The sequence below is a fragment of the Mus caroli genome, chromosome 7 (genome assembly GCF_900094665.2).
Source record: "Mus caroli chromosome 7, CAROLI_EIJ_v1.1, whole genome shotgun sequence".
NCBI classification, from domain to species: domain Eukaryota; kingdom Metazoa; phylum Chordata; class Mammalia; order Rodentia; family Muridae; genus Mus; species Mus caroli.
In genome coordinates, this window is record NC_034576.1 from 111982705 (window position 1) to 112001973 (window position 19269).

At 43.1% G+C, this 19269-nt stretch overlaps 1 protein-coding gene and 1 non-coding gene across 2 annotated transcripts in view; both read right to left on the minus strand.

Annotated features, from left to right (window-relative positions):
* Positions 1-13298, minus strand: part of Nrip3 (nuclear receptor interacting protein 3) — a 23307-nt gene extending 10009 nt beyond the window's left edge. Inside the window, exon 1 of the mRNA XM_021168789.2 lies at positions 13045-13298. Within this exon, the coding sequence (XP_021024448.1) occupies positions 13045-13218 (174 nt within the window). The 5' untranslated portion in view covers positions 13219-13298. The remainder of the gene's footprint in view (positions 1-13044) is intronic.
* LOC115031687 lies at positions 7008-7114 on the minus strand. The gene has a single exon (XR_003837346.1). It is a non-coding gene; the product is annotated as a U6 spliceosomal RNA (small nuclear RNA).
* Positions 13299-19269: the final 5971 nt, after the last annotated feature.

A 19269-nucleotide genomic window follows, 5' to 3' on the forward strand; every position in this document is an offset into this window, starting at 1 on the left:
TGTGAAGAAAGGATGGACCATCTAAAGACTGCCATATCCAGGGATCCATCCCATAATCAGCTTCCAAACGCTGACACCATTGCATACACTAAGCATTTTTCTAAGACTAAATTACAAAGTTATGGACAAATTTCTTTGGCAGAGGAAATTCCAAGACAGCCTAATATTGGTTCTATCACATTGTTATTAGTAGTCATTCTTATGTAGATCTCCAATGAAGACCAAGTGAGGCAGGAAAATATAAAATGTGCAGCCACACATATAAAAGAGCACCAAGAAACTTATGTTGAATCAGGGTTTGTGTTGAAAGAGATAAGGAGATGAAGGAATGAAGGAAAGCCTAGCTCTGCACTGGGAAAGGGGAGGGTGCCAGGCCACACCCAGCTAAGCTTCCAACGTGTGAAATGAAAAAGCCTAAAGGATTTTCTGCTTCTAGAAAGAAACAACCACCAAAGGCTTCTGCAAATGCTATTCAGGGCAGACTGCATCCCAACCTGGCAGCAGAGCGCAACAGCGTCGTCGTCCACATGGCTGCTAGCTGTAGAACCAGGTAGGACACATAAGTAAAGGAGTCACGGAATCTTCCTCTGTGGTGTCAGAAAGTCTCTAAGGCCAGGCATGTGTCAGGGGAGTCCCGAGAGACCTTGGAGTGAAATGAAGCCTGGATTGTGTTTGAGACACTAAGATGTTGGTGATGCTGGAAGTGAGAAATGTCTGCCAACGAGACCTGCAAACAGGGAGTGGAACCCGCCTGAGAGAAAGGCGTAGCTTGCAGAAAGCAAAGCTGGAGGGGCAAAACCATCTAAGTCCTTGACAACAGGCATGGAATTACAGGATTTAGAGTTTGCCCTGATGGATAGAAGCATGTAATCTGCCTTTTGATTTTACAGGGTTTACAGTTAAGAGACTGGCTTGAGTCTCAAAAGAGACTTTGTACTTTAAAACAGTGTTGGATCTGTGAAAGGAAGAGTATGGACACTTTTGAAATTGGACTACATGCACTTTGCATAATGATATGGGAGGCAGGAAATAGAATGTAGTGGTTTGAATGAGGTGTCCCCATATTCTTGGGCATTTGAATACTTGGTCCCACAGGCTAGAGAGATGGCTCAGCAGTTAAGAGCACTGACTGTTCTTCTAGAGGTCCTGAGTTCAATTCCCAGCAACTACATGGTGGCTCACAACCATTTGTAATGGGATCTGATGCCCTCTTCTGGTGTGTCTGAAGACAGCTAGCTACAATGTACTCATATACATAAAATAAATAAATCTTTGAATACTTGATCCCTACTTGCTAGTACCATTTTGTGAGGCTTAGGAGGTATGAGTAAAAATGGCCCCCATAGACTTATATATTTGAATGGTTAGTCACCAAGGACTGGAACTCTTTGATAGGATTAGAAGGATTAGAAGATGTGGTCTCCTTGAAGGAAGTGTGTCACTGGGGGTAGGCTTTGAAGTTTAAGAAAGCCCATACCCCCCCATACCCCACTCCCTCTACCAGCACAACCCCTTGCCGATCAGGATGTAACTCTCACTACCGCTTCAGCACCACGAGTGTTGGCATGTTCCCTACCATGATGATACTGTACTAACGTTCTGAAACGTTTGAGCAAGCTCCCAGTTACATGTTTTCATTTATAAGACTTGTTTTGGTTGTGATGTCTCTTCACAGCAATAGAACAGTGACTAAGACAGGGGAAATGGTCTTGCAGGAGGAAATATGTTACTGGGGCAGACTTTGAGGTTTTCAAAGCCCTGTGATATCCCCACTGTGCCCTCTTTGCTCTATTTTTTTAGTTCAAGATAAGAGCCCTCCACTTGCAGCTCCAATCACCATGCCTGTCTGTTACCATTTCCCACCACAGTTGTGGTGGACTCTTATCCCTCTGGAACCCTAAGCCCAAATAAACCTTCCTTCAATAAATTGCCTTGGTCATGGTGTTTTATCACAGTAATAGAGAAGTAACTAATGCATAGATATAGGACCAACTGTGGCTTAGGAGAACCAAAGGACCCTGGTGATGGGGACTTCTTTCTGCCTTCCTCAGGAGAAAGAAGCTTTATTCTAGAATAAGTGATCTCTGTGTTTTCCTAGACAACTGGTAAGTCAGTACCTTATAGACAGGGCAGCTCATTGTCATGGGTACTCAGAAGCTCTGCTTATTGCTATATTAAATGTCATTCCTTATAGTCTTATAGTCTTACTTTTCACACCTACTTTGCAGGTGCCTTATAGGCCTGGATCTTCTGATGGTGGAGTTACCAACAGGGATGATAGAATAGGAAGACAGTCATGGCTGAGTAGACCTCATAACGGACATATTTTGGAACCAGGCAAGTCCCACAGGAATCATCCTCACTGATAGCCTCTAGACTTCAAAACATTTGTATCCCTTGGTTTATCTTGTTATTCACTTATCTACTTTCCTCTTCTCCCTCCTTATCCTCTTTCTCCTCTTTATTCTCTTCCATTCCTCAACATCCTCCTACAGCATTGAGGATTTAACCTCGGGTATGCTAGTACTTTCACACAGCCAAACACTCTACCACTAAGCTATATCCCCAGATTCTCCCACTTTTTAATGAACAAGAAAGTGAGGACCTAAAACAAACACTGACCAAGAAGAAACTTAACAGACCTTATATACATGTCAGAAAGATAATATCAGGAAACAGAATGACCGGTGTACATTCAAGTTTGAGTTTCAGTAGAGCTTAGTAGAGTTTCTGTATCATATATATTCACATTCCTCTGTTCTTACTCAAAGTGGCCTCTAGACCATTCAGAACATCTCTTTCTTTCTTTCTTTCTTTCTTTCTTTCTTTCTTTCTTTCTTTCTTTCTTTCTTTCTTTCTTTCTTTCTTTCTCTCTCTCTCTCTCTCTCTCTTTCTCTCTCTCTCTCTTTTTTAGGTTAAGTCATTTGATCTGAGAAATTTTCTATACACATATATCTTATGCCCACTTTACAATAACATTTCAAAACTCTCAAAGGATAACAATTAGTCCCAAGATTCAACCAACCACATTCTTCCTCTGATTTAAAGGGTAAGATCTTACTTTTAGAAGTCCAGAGCCTAGAAGTTTCTTGGGGAAGGGGCTAGCAGAGGAAAAGTCTTTGTTATAAGCTACCTTACCGACTGCAAAGGAAGAAGGGAGTCAGAGCTGTGACTCACCATAACTCCACTGAGAAGAAACAGATTCCCAAAACTGATTCTTGGCAAAGCAGGTTATAAACTAGTATCCTTGGGGAAGAAGAGGGAGAAGCTCGGATGAAGGAAATGAGGAAATGTGTGAGCTGACCAAGGTAGGTTCTGGGAACCTCACTTGAACCCTTTGGAAGAGCAAATGCTCATAACTGCTGTGCTATTTCTTCAGTTCCTATAAACAGATTTTTTTAAAATTTTCATCTTATAGTTGGGTGGATCTGTGGGTACAGAACCCACAAACATCAGAAACTATTTGTACTGATAACTTAAGAGAATTATGTTTGAGCTATCACATGTATAGTAGTATCTATATCAAAAGCAGTTTTCCAATCATTCCAATACACTGGCAAAGCTGAGCAGATAGAGGTACTGGAACATCTACCATCAGGGGTGTGAGTAGGAATGGAAACTGAAAAGTTTAAAGCCTGCACATGACTCTCACTTGACCCAAACAATTGGGAAGAATGCTAAAAGTTTACTCTGTAATTTAAAAGACTAACTGGTCAATAGTTTGCCTTTCAGATGGTATAACAGCTATTGGAGTGTTAGGTTCCACACTAAGGAAGAACTGAAGGATGTGGATTTAAAGATTGAAATGGCAAAGCCTAGTACAGTGAAAGAAAAAGAAAGTCTACTTCAAGATATCATATCGTTGTGTGAAGGGGAACAGACAAAAAGATATCACATCACTGTGAACTATTGTGACACCAATCCCAAAAGCTTCCAAAGAGAAAACTATGACACAAATACAAAGGATTAGGAACCGGAATCATGATGATTTCTCAACAGTCAACAACGCCAATGGAATAATACCTCCAAAACTCTAGTGGTGCTGGAGAGATGGCTTAGTGGTTAAGAGCATTGGCTGCTCTTCCAGAAGACCTGGGTTTGATTCCTAAATACCCACATGATGGCCCACAACCTTTTGTAACTCAAGATTCAGAGAATCTAATGCTAGCTTCTGGCCTTAGCTGGCACCAGGCATGCATATGGTACACAGACATATGTGTAGGGAAAACACTCATGTAAATAAAATTTTTTAAATTTTAAAAAGGATTCAGTAGAGAAGGACAGGAAAGGGAATTCTGAACGCAGTATTGGATTAAAAGTTTGCCTATTAAGATCAATAGCAGCCAGATCAAAATGACATGAGAAAACGGATTCCAGGAAGAATGTCTTGAAGAGGAAAAAAAATGGACCAAGCCTGATATTCTTCTTAGTCTGTATAATGTTACTCATATGTATATGGTTTTGGGGTTTACTACGCGGTATTGGATGACTAATTTGTGGAGGTGCTCTAATCCCAACCAACACTTGAGAGGTGGAGGCAGGAAGATCAAGTGTTCAAAGCCAGCCTTAACTACACAGTGAGTACCGGATGATCCTGGGCTGCATGATGCATGAGACTGTCTCAAAACAAAGGAGTCATACATCCTGTGCCAGACTCTAGCCAGATACCTCACACCTTGTCAAAGAACCTTCTCTTTGCAATAGACAGAGAGTATTATAGAAAAACACACCCATGAAGATATAAAGACCAAATGATCATGTGGTGCTCAGCAACAACGGATACATCTACAACACAGCTCCTGCCCCTGAAGCTCAAGAAACACCAAGGAAGAGGAAGTGGAAAGAACCTAAGAACCAGAGGGACAGGACATCTGCTGTGAGATTGCATCTTCTACAAGTGTCAGAGAAGCTACAACCATGAAATCTCCACATGACTGCCTAAACAAGACCCGAACACCATCACCACCAATAGACATGTTAACATGGAAGGGAGAGAGCTCATGGGGCCCTAACCTTAGACAGAGAACTAGAGGCAACTCAGGAAAGCTGTGCATAAGAGAGGTGGTCTTCCCTGGGAAGAGCCCCTTCCCTCCCCAGTAATTAGTCATCTAATACCAAGTAATGAACCCCCAAGTCATATATATATATATATATATATATATATGTAACATACAGACTGATAGGGTTGTACTTACATACTTATTAAAAAAAAAAAGAAAAGAAAATATGAGATTGAGAGGGAGGTAAAGAAAGAAAAGGGCCAAGCAATGGTAGTGCACGCCTGTAATCCCAGAATTCCAGAGGCAGAGGCAGGCAGATCACTGTGAGTTTGAAGCCAGCCTGGTCTACAGAGCAATTTCCAAAACACCAAGGGCTATACACAGAAAGAAACCCTGTTTCAAAAATAATATAAGAGGAAGAAAGGGAAGGGAGAAATGATACAATTATGCTTTAGTTTAAATTTTTAAAAAATGAACTTGTAATCATTTATAGTTTTAAAGCAATTTTTCATTGAAAATTAAGTAAAGGAAAAACTTCAAGGAATTAATTTTAGAAAAATACATAACAGAAAAATATCACAGTACATTTGTCTCAGCTGTAAGCAATACAAATATGGTCACACTATAACAGTAAATGCTGATTCAAAACAAAATAATTCAACATAACTAGTATATCAGGAGAGAGGATATTATGAGGTGTGGTGGTCTGGCTCCCCAGACTCATGTATTTGAATGCTTGCCCCATAGGGAGTGACACTGTTAGGAGGTGTGGCCTTGTTGGAGTAGGTGTGGAGTTGTAGTGTCTCCTCATAGCAACCCTAACTAAGACAGAAGGTATGAGAATGGAGTTTTTTACCCATTCAAAAATTTTTAAAGTTTAGTGCATGTGTGTTCCCATGTACTGCACCATATATATGGGGACCAAAAGACAAATGTCAGGAGTGTATTGTCTCTTTCCACTATGTGAATACCAAGGCCAGAACTCAGGTTGTCAGACTCAGGTGCAAGTGCTTTGACCTAAAACACCCATCCTTCTGTTCCATCTGAATCCATTTTAAGACGACCAATACCAAAAAAATAAATACATGCTGGTAAAAATCAATAAATCAGAAATGGGCATGGTAGTGCATCAGAAGCCTGGGCCAGAGGATCACAAGTTCAAGATAAGCCTAGACAATATAGTGAGACATTTTCTGGAGAAAAAGAACATTGATATATCACCATTTATTTAGAAACATGGTGATCCTGTATCATAGGAAAGAGAGCAGCCACAAGGAAGGCCAGCTTACAGAGGTGTAAATGCAGTTCTAAAGAAATAAGAAATCTGGAGGTGGATACTGCCTACGTTAACTCAGCAGATTAACAATTTCTCTTACACAGCTCCCCACGGTCATAAGCCAGGTGACTTACATCCAGGCATTGCATCCATCCATATTCAAAAGAAGAGGGAAGAGGAAGGGAGCCATCCTAATGCCATCTATCCCTTTGTCAGGAAAGCTAATGTTTTTCTATAAGTTCCATTAGCAGTTTTTTCCCCTATATCTTACTGGTGAAATTCAACTGCCAATCCTCACTTCAATAGACCTTGGAAAATAATTTAGCTTATCGAATTTCTATACACAGTCAAATAGAAAAGGACTGAAAATGGACCAATTAGAGAACTAAAGCATCTACAAGAACATGCAAAAACTAAAGTATATGTTTGTATTCATATACAACACACACATACACTGTAATTGATTATTTAATTTTTTTCTTTGCTCATTAGTTATGCAGACACAGGAACCTGACCTGGTGTCTCAGCCAGCCTAAAGCTCTTATTGCTTGATAGCTAGGAGGAAATCCCATTTTTTCCTGATTCTATTGTGTCACTGTCCCCTAGCAAGGGCCTGCAATATACTCTTCCCTGACAGTGAACAACTGCCACTTTTCCAACAGACACCTTTCCAGCATGGCAGCAGAATCTGGCATCCCTAGAGTCGGCCCTGACTGTATGTCATGGTAAAAAAAAATATGGAATGTTTCACGAATTTGCGTGTCATCCTTGCGCAGGGGCCATGCTAATCTTCTCTGTATCATTCCAATTTTAGCATATGTGCTGCCGAAGCAAGCACTGATTACCTAATTTTTAAGTACATGTAGTTATATGTGCATTCATTTGTGTGTGTGTGTGTGTGTGCTTCTTGTCTGCAACACAATGGGCCAAGCACCTCCAGTTCTTATTACTATGCCTTATCACCATGAAGGACTGCACCTTTATTCCATAGGTCCAAATAAATCATTGTTTCCTAAAGTTCCTTTTGTCAGCAATTTTGTGACAGTAACAAGAAAAATACCCAGTACAGCTGCTTAACACCCTTTCCTCACAGCTGGCCTACTCAGTGCATTAAATGTATTTTATTGGACTATTTGCCATTATGTTTTGGGGTGGGAAGTGTATATACAAGAGTGTAAATGCCCTCAGAGAACAGAGGGAGCACTGGATCCTGTTACAACCACCAAGCATAGGTAACCACCAGTATCCTCAGGTCCACTGGGAGGGCAGTGTATGTTTAAAAACCCTGAGCCATCTCCCCAGCCCATACTTGGTGCTATCATCTATAGATACTTGAGATTATTGTATAAACATATATCAATTTAACTTATTAATTACTAGTTACATGTTTGTCATCAGAAATGCTGCAAAAAACTAACATTGTATTTTCTTTTTTTTTTTTTTGGTTTTTCGAGACAGGGTTTCTCTGTATAGTCCTGGCTGTCCTGGAGCTCACTTTGTAGCTCACTTTGTAGACCAGGCTGGCCTTGAACTCAGAAATTCGCCTGCCTCTGCCTCCCAAGTGCTGGGATTAAAGGCGTGCGCCATCAAGACCGGCTACATTGTATTTTCTTAAGCATCTCTTCCAACTAGCCTCTAAAGCCATCTTGCTGTTTGTCTTGTCTACCTCTGCCCCTTTTTAAAATGTCAACATTCTTCATGCTCTATATTTGGTCTTTTTCTCATTTTACATATTTGCCATGGATGATTTTATCTGTTTTCATTGCATAATGAAATACAACCTTTATAAGGATTCTAGCTCAAGGACAGCTCACTTTTGAGTTTCAGACCCATAGACCTAACTACCCTCTTCTACCTGGACACTCCACAGGCACTTCAGACTCAACCTATCCTACCCATATTTCCCATAAAGGTTGTTTTTCTTCTCTGCCCTCTATTTTGGCGAATGAAATTCTTCTCATATATTACTCTATATGTCTGCTGCTACTGCTACATCTGAGCATCTGTAATCCTAAAACATTACCTTCATGGATTCTTCCCCTTACAATTTCTCTTGCCAGATGGAACAAACAAAAATTCTCTCAATTTAACATTCAAGATCTACTAACTACCACTTATCCTCCTTCCCAGCCTCATCTATTTAATTATTGCAGCGTGAAGGCTTTCTACTTTTAGCAAATTCCCACTTGTCGTATATTACCTTGAGCGAATCGCTAATCTCACTAAGCCTTGCTTTTCTTGCTTTTCTTTTTTTTTTTTTTTTTTTTTTAACAGTAATAAAGGATGTTTGGGCTCCATGTTTGGTCAGGAACTTCTTCCTGCCATCCTTAGCAAATGACTCTGTCATTTACTTGGTTTGGTTTGATTAAGTTTTGAGATGGGGGCTGGAGAAGTGGCTCAGCGGTTAAGAGCACTGACTGCTCTTCCAAAGGTCCTGAGTTCAATTCCCAGCAGCCACATGGTGGCTCACAACCATCTGTAATGAGATTTGATGCCCTCTTCTGGTGTGTCTGAAGACAACTATGATGTACTCATACATATAAATAAATAAATATTTTTTAAAAAAAGTTTTGAAATGGGTTTCACTATGTTGTCCAGGCTAGTCTTAAGTAGCTTGCAACTATAGACAGTGTACCCAACTCATACACATTCTTTTTCTTGTAATTTTATTTTATGTGTATGGGTGTTGTGCCTACATGGATGTCTGTGTACCCCAGAAATGACAAAAGAGAGGAGGAGGTGGATCCCCTGGAACTGTAGTTACAGAAGGTTATGAGCCACCATGAGAGTGCTGGGAATTGAACCCCAGTCAGCTGTGAATGTTCTTTGGCACCAAGCCATCTCTCTGGCATCATACACATTCTTGATCCTTTTCCTATCCTCCCCTCCCAAGTGCTGTTGTTCCCTCCTCTCAACAACATCTACAGTCAGTATCCTTTCCCTCATATTTACATCCTTCAATCTAACCAAGCTACCATCATTTTCTATCTATAGTGCGACCGTTTCCTAATTTATCTCCTGATTTTTATGTTTCGGTTCATTCTTGGCATAGTGACCACAGTTAAGTTTGGCGTTTGTTTGTTTTTAAATGAATGTCAGAGGCTGGGAATTTAGTTTATTGGTAGAGACTTACCTAGAACACACAAAGCTCTGGTTCAATGTCCATCATTGTGTTACTATCTCCTGTCACCACACTCCTTGCTCATTCCACACTAGCTACACTGGTCCTCTCTCAATTCTCTAATTCTATGAAGCATCCTGATGGCCAGAACATTATATCTGCTGTGTCTTTTGGTTTGGTTTGGTTTTTTTGAGACACATTTTCTCTATGTATCCCTGGCTGTCCTAGAACTTACTGTGTAGAAGAGGATGGCCTCAACCTCAGAGATACGCCTACCTCTGCCTCTGGAGTGCTGGGATTAAAGTACACCACTACCTCCTGGCATATCTGCTGTATCTTTGCCCAGAACATCCATTCTTCCCTGACATATTTTACTCCCTCATTTCCTTCAATATTTCCATAAAGGTAATCTTTTTAGACAGTATTTTATTTATTGACAACTGTATACAAGTATACAATGCATCTTGACCATATCCACCCCCCAACTTCCATTCCTACTCTCTGCATCCCATCATAGGTACCCTTCTAGAGGCTATAATTATTTGGTCTTTTAAAGCTCCTTCTACGGCTACAAAGTTCTCTAGTGATAGACCTACAGCATTATAGGTAGGTAATCTATAGGGCACCAGCCTGAGCTTCTCATCAGATATTTGATAGTCAGTTCCCATCACTGTGTTCCATCTCCCCCTGGCCTGAATTCTACTTAGTTTGGCTAGAGCTTTTTGGCTATCTGCAGATTCAAACAGAGGAAGGAAAGAAAATTTCTCTCTGCTACAAGGCAAGGGGGGATAGAGCCAGACAGGCTGGTAATAACATCATGCAAGAAACACAGCATATCACATGGAATACTGCTTTCAAAGAGTAAAGTCTTTAGTACAACAAGAACTTTTATTAACCAAAACAAGAAAATTACAGTAGGCAAAACTCTAAGAATAAAGATACTTTTGTCTAGCTCTATTAGTTTTTTAAAGTCAAATATAATATGGTTCATAAATTTGGTTTTAGTTCTTAATTTAATACAAAAAACACAATACAATGGGATGATAAAATAAGGGAGCCAGACATAAGCTATACAATTCATTTCCACACCAGATTTTGTAGCAGCCAACTCCACACACAAAGGAACTGTGCAAAGACAGTACCCTGGGACCAAGAGAATAGGGCCATCTTTGATGGCCTTACAGATGCCATCTGCTAAACCAACAGCATTTGCTATCGAACCATAAACATTTCAGAGATAGCATGGTACAAGATAGATGATTCAGAAATGCCAGCGGCATAATTAAAACATGGGATACTTACGTGATGAAAATAATCCACACTCTTAACATTGCTCAAACCCCAGCATCAATAAGAGTTGAAACTGCATCCTCTTTTCCTACTTCCTTTTTATATTCCCTTTCTATTGGGTTTTTTGATAAACTACTTCAAGTAAAAACTACTGCTAGTTTTAATAGCCTCCAAATTTTACATTGTGGAAGAAAATGGAGTTGGCATGATTGGTCTTGCCTGTAAAATGAGTTGATGTGTTTCTAAAATCCTTCTAAGATTGTACTGAGGCTGCAACCTCAGTTCCAAGAGAGCTTCAAGCATGCTGTTTCACCCACCCTTGCAGCTCTCCCCACCCTCCCTCAGTCAGCCTTGGTTTCTGGGATGTGTTCTGATTCTCTCTGCAATCGCTTGCACGTTAAAGGTGTGAGAACAGTGAGAGAAGGAAATTAACTCTATGAAAATGGGGTACGGAAAGTGTGAACTCTGGCTCAGGGTTTCACAGTGAACTGCTGTGTGTCATACCCATGGCTGTACTCTGAAAGCATCCTCCTTATAGCCTTCGGCTATGTTCTATGCTGTCAGCTCCCTGTAGCTCAACCATGACAAGGAGTCAGAAGAGAATTATTCTTCCATAGTTCAAAGCAATATATGGAATCTTAGGAAGAAGGGAGTTGTGGTAATTCTTATTAGGGAACATCTCAGCCACTCAAACCAAACATTAGTGCCTTAGATCCAACATTCTAAAAGTCCACATTTGATTCTTCTAATAATACCCTCCACTTTATTGAATAGGATTAGTTTGTTCTGAAGGTGAGAAGATTCGGACTGAATTTGCTAAATGAATCATGAATGCTTTAAAGTGAAAGAAGGAAGAAAGAGCTATCTCTTTGGTAGGAATAAACTTTAATGAGATCACTCTCAGTTAACATGACTAGATCACCTATACCCAGGCACAACAGAAAAACAGCTTTTAAAAACAGAGTAAGATAACTGGAGTAATTTTCCTTTCACAAGTGTATCTAATGGCAGGCAGGGAAAATCTTTGGTATTGATGAATTGTTAGAACTATTGATGGGGGAAGGAGCTCTTGTCTCTGTTGCCATACTGGGGCCAGAAATAGCAATTTCAGTGAACCAAGACCAACAACCACAATTAAGCATTTCAGAAGCTCAAAATATAAAAATACTAGGAAGATTATCCAGAGCATTTATTTCTATTGCAAAAGACATTTAATTGATGTTTCACAAATTTTTCCACAGATAATAAGGAAACTATAAATAAAAAAAAACCCCACAAAGCTAGGAGTGATGATATACACATTATAATCTCAGCAATCATGAGGCTGAGACAGGAGAATTAAAAATTAGAAGCCAACATGGGCTATGTGATGAGATTCAAGCCAGCCTAGATTATATAGATCAAGATTCTGATGTCTCATTAAAAAATCTTTTTCCAAAATAACAACAACTCCAAATGAAGCTACAAAGTTACATATAAAATTTGTGAGCAGGAGAAGAGAATTAAATATAGGTCACATCCCTCAGCCATTCACCCTTATTCAATGGATGGAGGACAATATGGTTTTGGATTCTGGCCCACATCCTGAACTTCTACTTAATACCAAGAATAATACTGCCAGAAATAAAAAGACTGCAACAGCCCCAGCTCCAACTATCTACATGCATTATCTGGTCTGTGAGATGAAGCAGTCAGGGCTTCCTCCATCTTCCCAGTCTTTAGAGGGAAGAGGGAGAGCTGAGAGTGGTGAAGAGATGTTTAGGCTCTGGAAAGATTTGTGCTTGACCCCTATTCCCCTGTCTCACCCCACTCCCCCACCCAGGGTAGAAAATCAAAGGTAGATTAAGACTAAACTAAGTATATTTGGGGCGGCGGGGAAGGGGCACAATAGAATTAACCAAAGCATATATATATATATATATATATATATATATATATATATATTCAGCAACTGTGAAGAAACCTCGCTTTTCACTGTTTCTCAATCACCTTAGTCTGGGACACAACTGGCCACGCACGCAGCCTGTGAGGAGGCAGTGGGAGGCAGGACTTGTTATGAGGCTCCAGCTCCAGGAGCCAAATTTTAGATTCCGGATAAGCCAGTGGAGAGGAGATTTGAGGGTAATAAGGTAGGGTCTCTTTCTTCCTTACACATGGAGGGGAGAGTCGGGCGAGAGGAGACTGCGCCAAGGGAGAAAAGGCAAGGAAAGCACCTTGGGTTGTGAGATAGGGAGGGGTTTTGCCCGAGCGGATAGCGACAAGCCTGGCCGGTGACTCAGTGAAAGTGACAGTAAGGGCCTGGGCGTCAGTGGTGGCCCAGAGGCCCGTGACGGGTGTGGCCGATGTGGGGAACTCACCGTGTCCTTGGACGAGCCCAGCTTTTTGAGGCCGTCCAGGGGCAGCAGGTCGGCTGAGTCCTTGTGGATGAACTGCACCGCCTGCTTCATCCGGCGCTGCTGCCGCAGGGACGCCGCTTCCCGCATGTCTGTCTCCTTGCGGCCGCCCTCGGTGAGGAGTCCTGAGTAAAACATCGCTGAAACGCCCGCGGCCGGGCGGCCGGGTGTCCCCTGCCAAGCACCTTCAACCTCGAGCTCCTGGACAGCGCCGCGGGAGCCGGCTCCCGCGCCTTTTATATCCGAGCGTGACGTCATGGGGAGCAGCCAGTGCGCGCGGGAGAAGGCGTGGCCAGCAAAGCGTCCCGCCCCTCTGGCGCAGGTTCAGGAACGAGGGTGGGGTCTATCAGCCTCAACCACCCACCTTTACTCCATCACCCATCCTGGGGAAAAAGCTAGCTCGGAGCAGCCTACGGCCGACAGACTAACCCCGGGGCGCTGAGGGTCTAGCGGAGCCGCTTCGCCCAACTGTCCCCTCTCCCGCGTGGGTTGCCCTGCCCTGCATGCACTGCATAGAATGGGCTGTGGGGCCCTGTGCTCCGGCAGCCTAGCCTCTTCCACCCTAGTCGGCTCCTTCGGGCTCTCAGCTCACCTGTCCACGCCGCGGCCGATCCCGGGATGACTGACAGCTGAGCCATGCTCGGCTTCTCAGAGTTGTACCTCTGTGCTCCGAAGTTGGGAGAGCTCCGGATTCCTCCAACTTCAGGTCGGTCCCCACCCACTGGGCCACGTGACTGCGGAGGGGGCCAGGAGGATGGGCTGGAGCGGGGCCTTCCGGGGACCCCTCCTCCTCTTGGCACCCTCTGTCTGAGCCCAGCACCAGAGGTTGGGGAGGCAGGTCTGGTCTGGAGCCTTCACCCTTCACTTCTCTGGGAGCACACCTGCTCGTCAGAACACCAAGAAAAGCAACTCTGTGTGTGTGTGTGTGTGTCTGTGTGTGTCTGTGTGTGTCTGTGTGTGTCTGTGTGTGTGTGGTGTTTGTTTGTTTTCACTGTGAACACTAGATTTTACACTGAGGGGTGGAGGTGGAATATAAATTGAAAGCCATTTTTCTTTGAGACTCATTCATACTTTTTAGCCATTCTAAAAGGAATGGTCTGCTCCTTCTGGGTTGGAGTCTTGACATATGACTTAGTACAAGTCACATTTCTACATGTGGGAATCACCACTCCACTCTCCACCTCAAAGAAGCAGGCATGAATCAGAAAAGATCTGCACCCTGAAGGCACCATACATCTCAATAATGACACTTACTGAGCTTTTCTGGTTGTGAGCTGGATACTAGAATGAACACGTGCAGTGCAGTCTCTCAGGGAAGGACAGCATGCAGTGCAGTATCTTAGTGAAGGGCAACAGCTATGAGATAGCATTCGCCACTATCCTCTTTATGCAGGCAGATACTCAAACCAGCCAGTCTGCCTCCAAATGTCTCTAACCTTTTCCTTTCCATTGCTCACTGTGCTCTTAAAGTATTCTCCAAGTACCACCACAGTCCTGTTAAGAGCACCCCAAAAGGTGTCTGCTCTTGATGGACCTCTGACCCTCTTCTGTGACTTCATTCTGCACTTCAGCATCTTGAGTTTTCTTCCAGTACCAGGGAGGAGTCTTTCTCCCTGTTGCCAAGTGGCTTGCCTTTGGAGTGCCCTCTGTGTGTGATGTCCCCTCTCACCCTCTTCAGCGATCTGTGCTTCTTCCACACCTCGGCTCAATCTTTGCTACTTTCCCAGGACATCTCTGACATAAGTTGTGCTTCCTCCTGATTGCTTAGCCTCAAACCCCCCAATACCTAGAAGGCTATCAATAAGCACTAGTACAGGCATGACAACAAGTTAAGGTTGTGTCTCAGGAAAACAAGAAGCAGAGCAGGACCTCTCTTCAGAACCTGTGCTGGCCTTCCCGGACCTGGAATAGCTGGCCTCAACTCATGGACCTGCTTAATCCCCCTGCCCTCCCTTCAATGTCTGCCCTAGTTTTTAGAGCACACAGACTGCTTGTAAGAAAACAAGTAAAGAAAGCTGCTTACCTAGCTTCAAGGAAGCCCCAGGGCAGGGGGCTTTTCCACACGCAGACTGCTCACTTTCCAGTCCTCTGGCACACTTTACTAGCAGTTGCCCTGGTTCCTTTCTGTCCTGTTGCCTGGGTCCCTGCCTGGTTGTTCACCTAGGGAACTGTGAAAGACAGCCCTGCCTTGTCTGTCTAGGACCGACCGACCCGTGCTTCCGTTCTTGGCAGGGTGTCAGAACAGCCCAGCACAGAGGGTCCATATGGCCTGGCTTGGGACAACATCTTTCCTCAGGAAAGAAACCAGGCAGCTAGATGCTCTGGGGAAGGAGTGGGAATTCTTGAGACAGTTCAGCTCAGTCTTGCAGCCTGTTGTTGCTGAGGATGTTGTGACAGAAGAAAGGGGCTCTTGTCATAGCTAGATTCCCCCTGGGAACACCAGGAAGCAGAATCTGTCTGGTTAAACTGGAATTTGACCATATCAAGTGTGGCTGAAAAATCAATGGGTCGTGGCTGGAGCTGGGAACCTTTGTGTAAATTCAGGGCTTATTGCTGTAGTGGGTTTGTGTTCTGCAATTGGATCTGTGGCCATAGTACCCACTGGTCCCCTTTACCTCTTAAAGACTTTTCTTGCCAGACTGACTCCATCACTGTTTTTATGCATGGTTGATGTGAGGAGGCTTGTTCCCCCTGCCTCAGCACACACACACAGTTTCTGCAAAGTACAGCCTGGTCCTTCATGTTGAAAAGGCTCACCTCTCTGTGGTGTATCCAATTCCTAAACAATTGAACAAGTCATTTTCTACTTCTGAGTCTGTTTCCATGTGTACCAAAATTATGCAGTAATATTGCATATTCAGTTTTGCACTGTAAACTCTGAGGACTGAACCAACAGGAAAGGTTAATATTAATTCTTCATCTAGCCGAAGCCCTCTGCAGCACTAGACCATGGATGACTTACAGTGGTTAAAATCACATGTTTTGGAGTATGATAAAGCGTAAAGCTTTACTCTGTCACTGAGCTATCTCACTTCGTGAGACTTTGATTCCTTCAATGTATTGGTAGTTGTCATGTGTTTGAGCCCACCAAAAAGCTGGCTCTGAAATCAGGGTGCCCCCTCACACACACACACACCAGTCTTTCAGACCAAGTATGTCTGACTCAAAGTGTCCTTCAAGGCCTCTTGTCTGGAAATGATCTGCCCATCCCCAACTCTGTGGCAAAAAGGGAAAAGAGCAGAGAAGGAACAAAAGTGCTGTGTCCTTGAGAAAAGCCTGAAGGTAAGTGATTTCCTGCAGGAGCTCCTCATGTTTATCCCGTGGTATATGAGTGGAAGAGAGAAGGCTCACCCACAGAAGGCTTGTTCCTTGACAGAAAGCTCAGTTGGGAACTCCAGCTGACTGCCTCAAGTCTCCAGTCAGTTTCTGCGAGATGCTATGAGTCCTCAGTTTGCTGCTGTCTTCCTGCTGGGATGTTGTTGTTGTTATTGTTGTTGTTGTTGTTGTTGTTGTTGTTGTTGTTGTTGTTTTTCTTGGGAGCCTCACACACAAATGGATTCATGCTGCACTCTGTCAGGATCACCAGATGACTGCCTCAACACTCTTCCGAAGTTCATTTCTTTTCTTTCTTTTTCTTTTCAATTTTTTATTAGATATTTTCTTCATTTACATTTCAAATGCTATCCCGAAAGTCCCCTGTACCCTCCCCCGTCCCCTCCCTGCTCCCCTACCCACCCATTCCCACTTCTTGGCCCTGGTGCTCCCCCGTACTGGGGCATATAAAGTTTGTAAGACCAAGGGGCCTCTCTTCCCCCGAAGTCCATTTCTGCAGAATGTTTTGAGTACAAGAGTTGTTGATACTTTTCTGTCTGTCTACTTACCTGTCTGTCTGTTATTTGCTATTTCTTCTCTTATTTTGGCTTGCTCTATACTTAATGAACTCGCTCGTTCAAAACCAGACTGTTCTCTGAATTTTATGGATAGTTTCTGGAAAATGATGTTAGTACTATGTCTATGGCTGCTGTGAGGATTAAATGAGATTATCCACATAACTTGTTGGCTTGTACCCAGAGCTCAGCAGAAGGGAACTATTAGTATCAGTTGGGACAACTTCAGGAAAACCCATAGGCTGTTATGCTATGAGTGGGTCTGACTAATGCACCTTGTAAAACTCCAGGCACACAAATCAGACCTGAAAATCTTCCTTGATCTTCAGGGCTGACGCCTCCTGAGGTAGGGACTGGCCAGTTTGCTTCTTTTCCCAATGTCTCCAGAGTCTAGATTTCCCATGTGTGCTGGCTGGGTTTATGTCAACTTGACACAAGCCGGAGTCACTGGAAAGGAGGGAACCCCAATGAAGAAAATACAGCTCCATAAGGCACTTTTCTCCATAATGAAGCTATAAGGTATTTTCTTAATTAGTGATTGATGGGGAAAGGACCATTCCATCCTAGGGCTGCTGGTGATTCTGGGTTCTATAACGAAGCAGGCTGAGCAAGCCACAGGGAGCAAACCAGTAAGCAGCATCCGCTATGGCCTCCATATCAGTTTCTTCCTGTCCTGACTTCCTTCCAAAATGAACTATGATGTGGAAGTGTAAGCCAAATCAACCCTTTCCACCTCACCTTGCTTTTGGTCATGGTGTTTCATTGTAATAATAGTAACCCTAACTAAGACACTATATTAGGTAGCTTTCATCTAAAGCTCTCTACACCCTACCTTGGCTGTGGCTACTTAGAAGTCATAGCAGATACCTAGTACTGTTTCAATCAAGATGTTTTTCGTGTTCTTTCTCTTTAAAAAGATTTATTTTTATTTTATGTGTTTGGGTGTTGATCTGCATGTATCTCTGTGTACCACATGCATAAAATGCCTGAGGAGACCAGAAAAGGTCATCAGATCTCCTGGAACTGGAATTACGGATGCTTGTCAGCTGTTGTGTGGGTGCTGAGAATTGGATCCAGGTCCTCAGAAGAGCAGCCAGTGCTCTTAACTGCTGAACCATCCCTCCAGCTCCCCTTTTTTGTTATTTTTATTAGTGGAAAAATAACCAGTTGTAACTTTCTTAAGCAAAAGCTCAGATTATTTTTGTTCCTTTCATCAAAAGATGAGGGACTTTGGGCATGGCTGGATCTAGAGTAATACAAGGTATTACCTATTGCAGCTCTGCCTTTTCCTGAGCTCACGACTGACGATTCAGGTGCTTCCTGGCCTAGTTGTCAGCAGTCCTGGCTTACAATCTCTTCTTCCAGAAACCCTTTCTGCATTGTCAGCCAACAGAGGGGCCTTTGAGGATGGAATCCAGGGTGAGAACTGAGGTGGGAGCCCAGGAAAGTAGATAAGAGCAAGAGTTAGGAGGAAACAGTGAAGAAATACTCAGCTTTCTCCTTTATACCATACCCTGTGGTACTCCAAATTTAGAGCAGCCATTCCTCTGGGGTACTCTTATCTCACTAGACCCATCTTTATAGCTATGAATGAGCAATCTTCTTCCCTTGTCTCCTGTCACTCTCCTGTGCCTGTCACTCTCCTGTGCCTGTCACTCCCTGTGACAGGGAGTGACAGGGGGGATTCCTCAAACATTTGTCCTCTGCAAGTACCAGGTGTGTGCTTGGATGTCTGTCTACACAGCACCCAAGTCTCACCTCTAGTCTTGGAAACCTTTTTTTTTTAATTTATTTATTATATGTAAGCACATTGTAGCTGTTTTCAGACACTCCAGAAGAGGGCATCAGATTTTTTTGTTATGGATAGTTGCGAGCCACCATGTGGTTGCTGGGATTTGAACTCAGGACCTTTGGAAGAGCAGTCGGCGCTCTTAACCACTGAGCCATCTCTCCAGCCCCATTGGAAACCTTTTTTACTTCAATAGGTTAAAGCAGAAATGAGGTTCCTCACCACCACCACCACCCGTGACCACCATACACACTTGAGAGACATTCTGGGCATCACCACAGACTCAAAACACACAGCAGAGGGCAGCCCTGCAGCTGCTTTCCAAAGATGGTGGAGCTTTTTTGGATCTCTTCCTGTCAGCAATGATTTTGTTTCATAGCCAGATTCTGATATCAAATCCAATAGATAGCAAGAGGAGAAAGAGAGAAAGAAAGAAAGAAAGAAAGAAAGAAAGAAAGAAAGAAAGAAAGAAAGAAAGAAAGAAAGAAAGAGAGAGAGAGAGAGAGAGAGGGA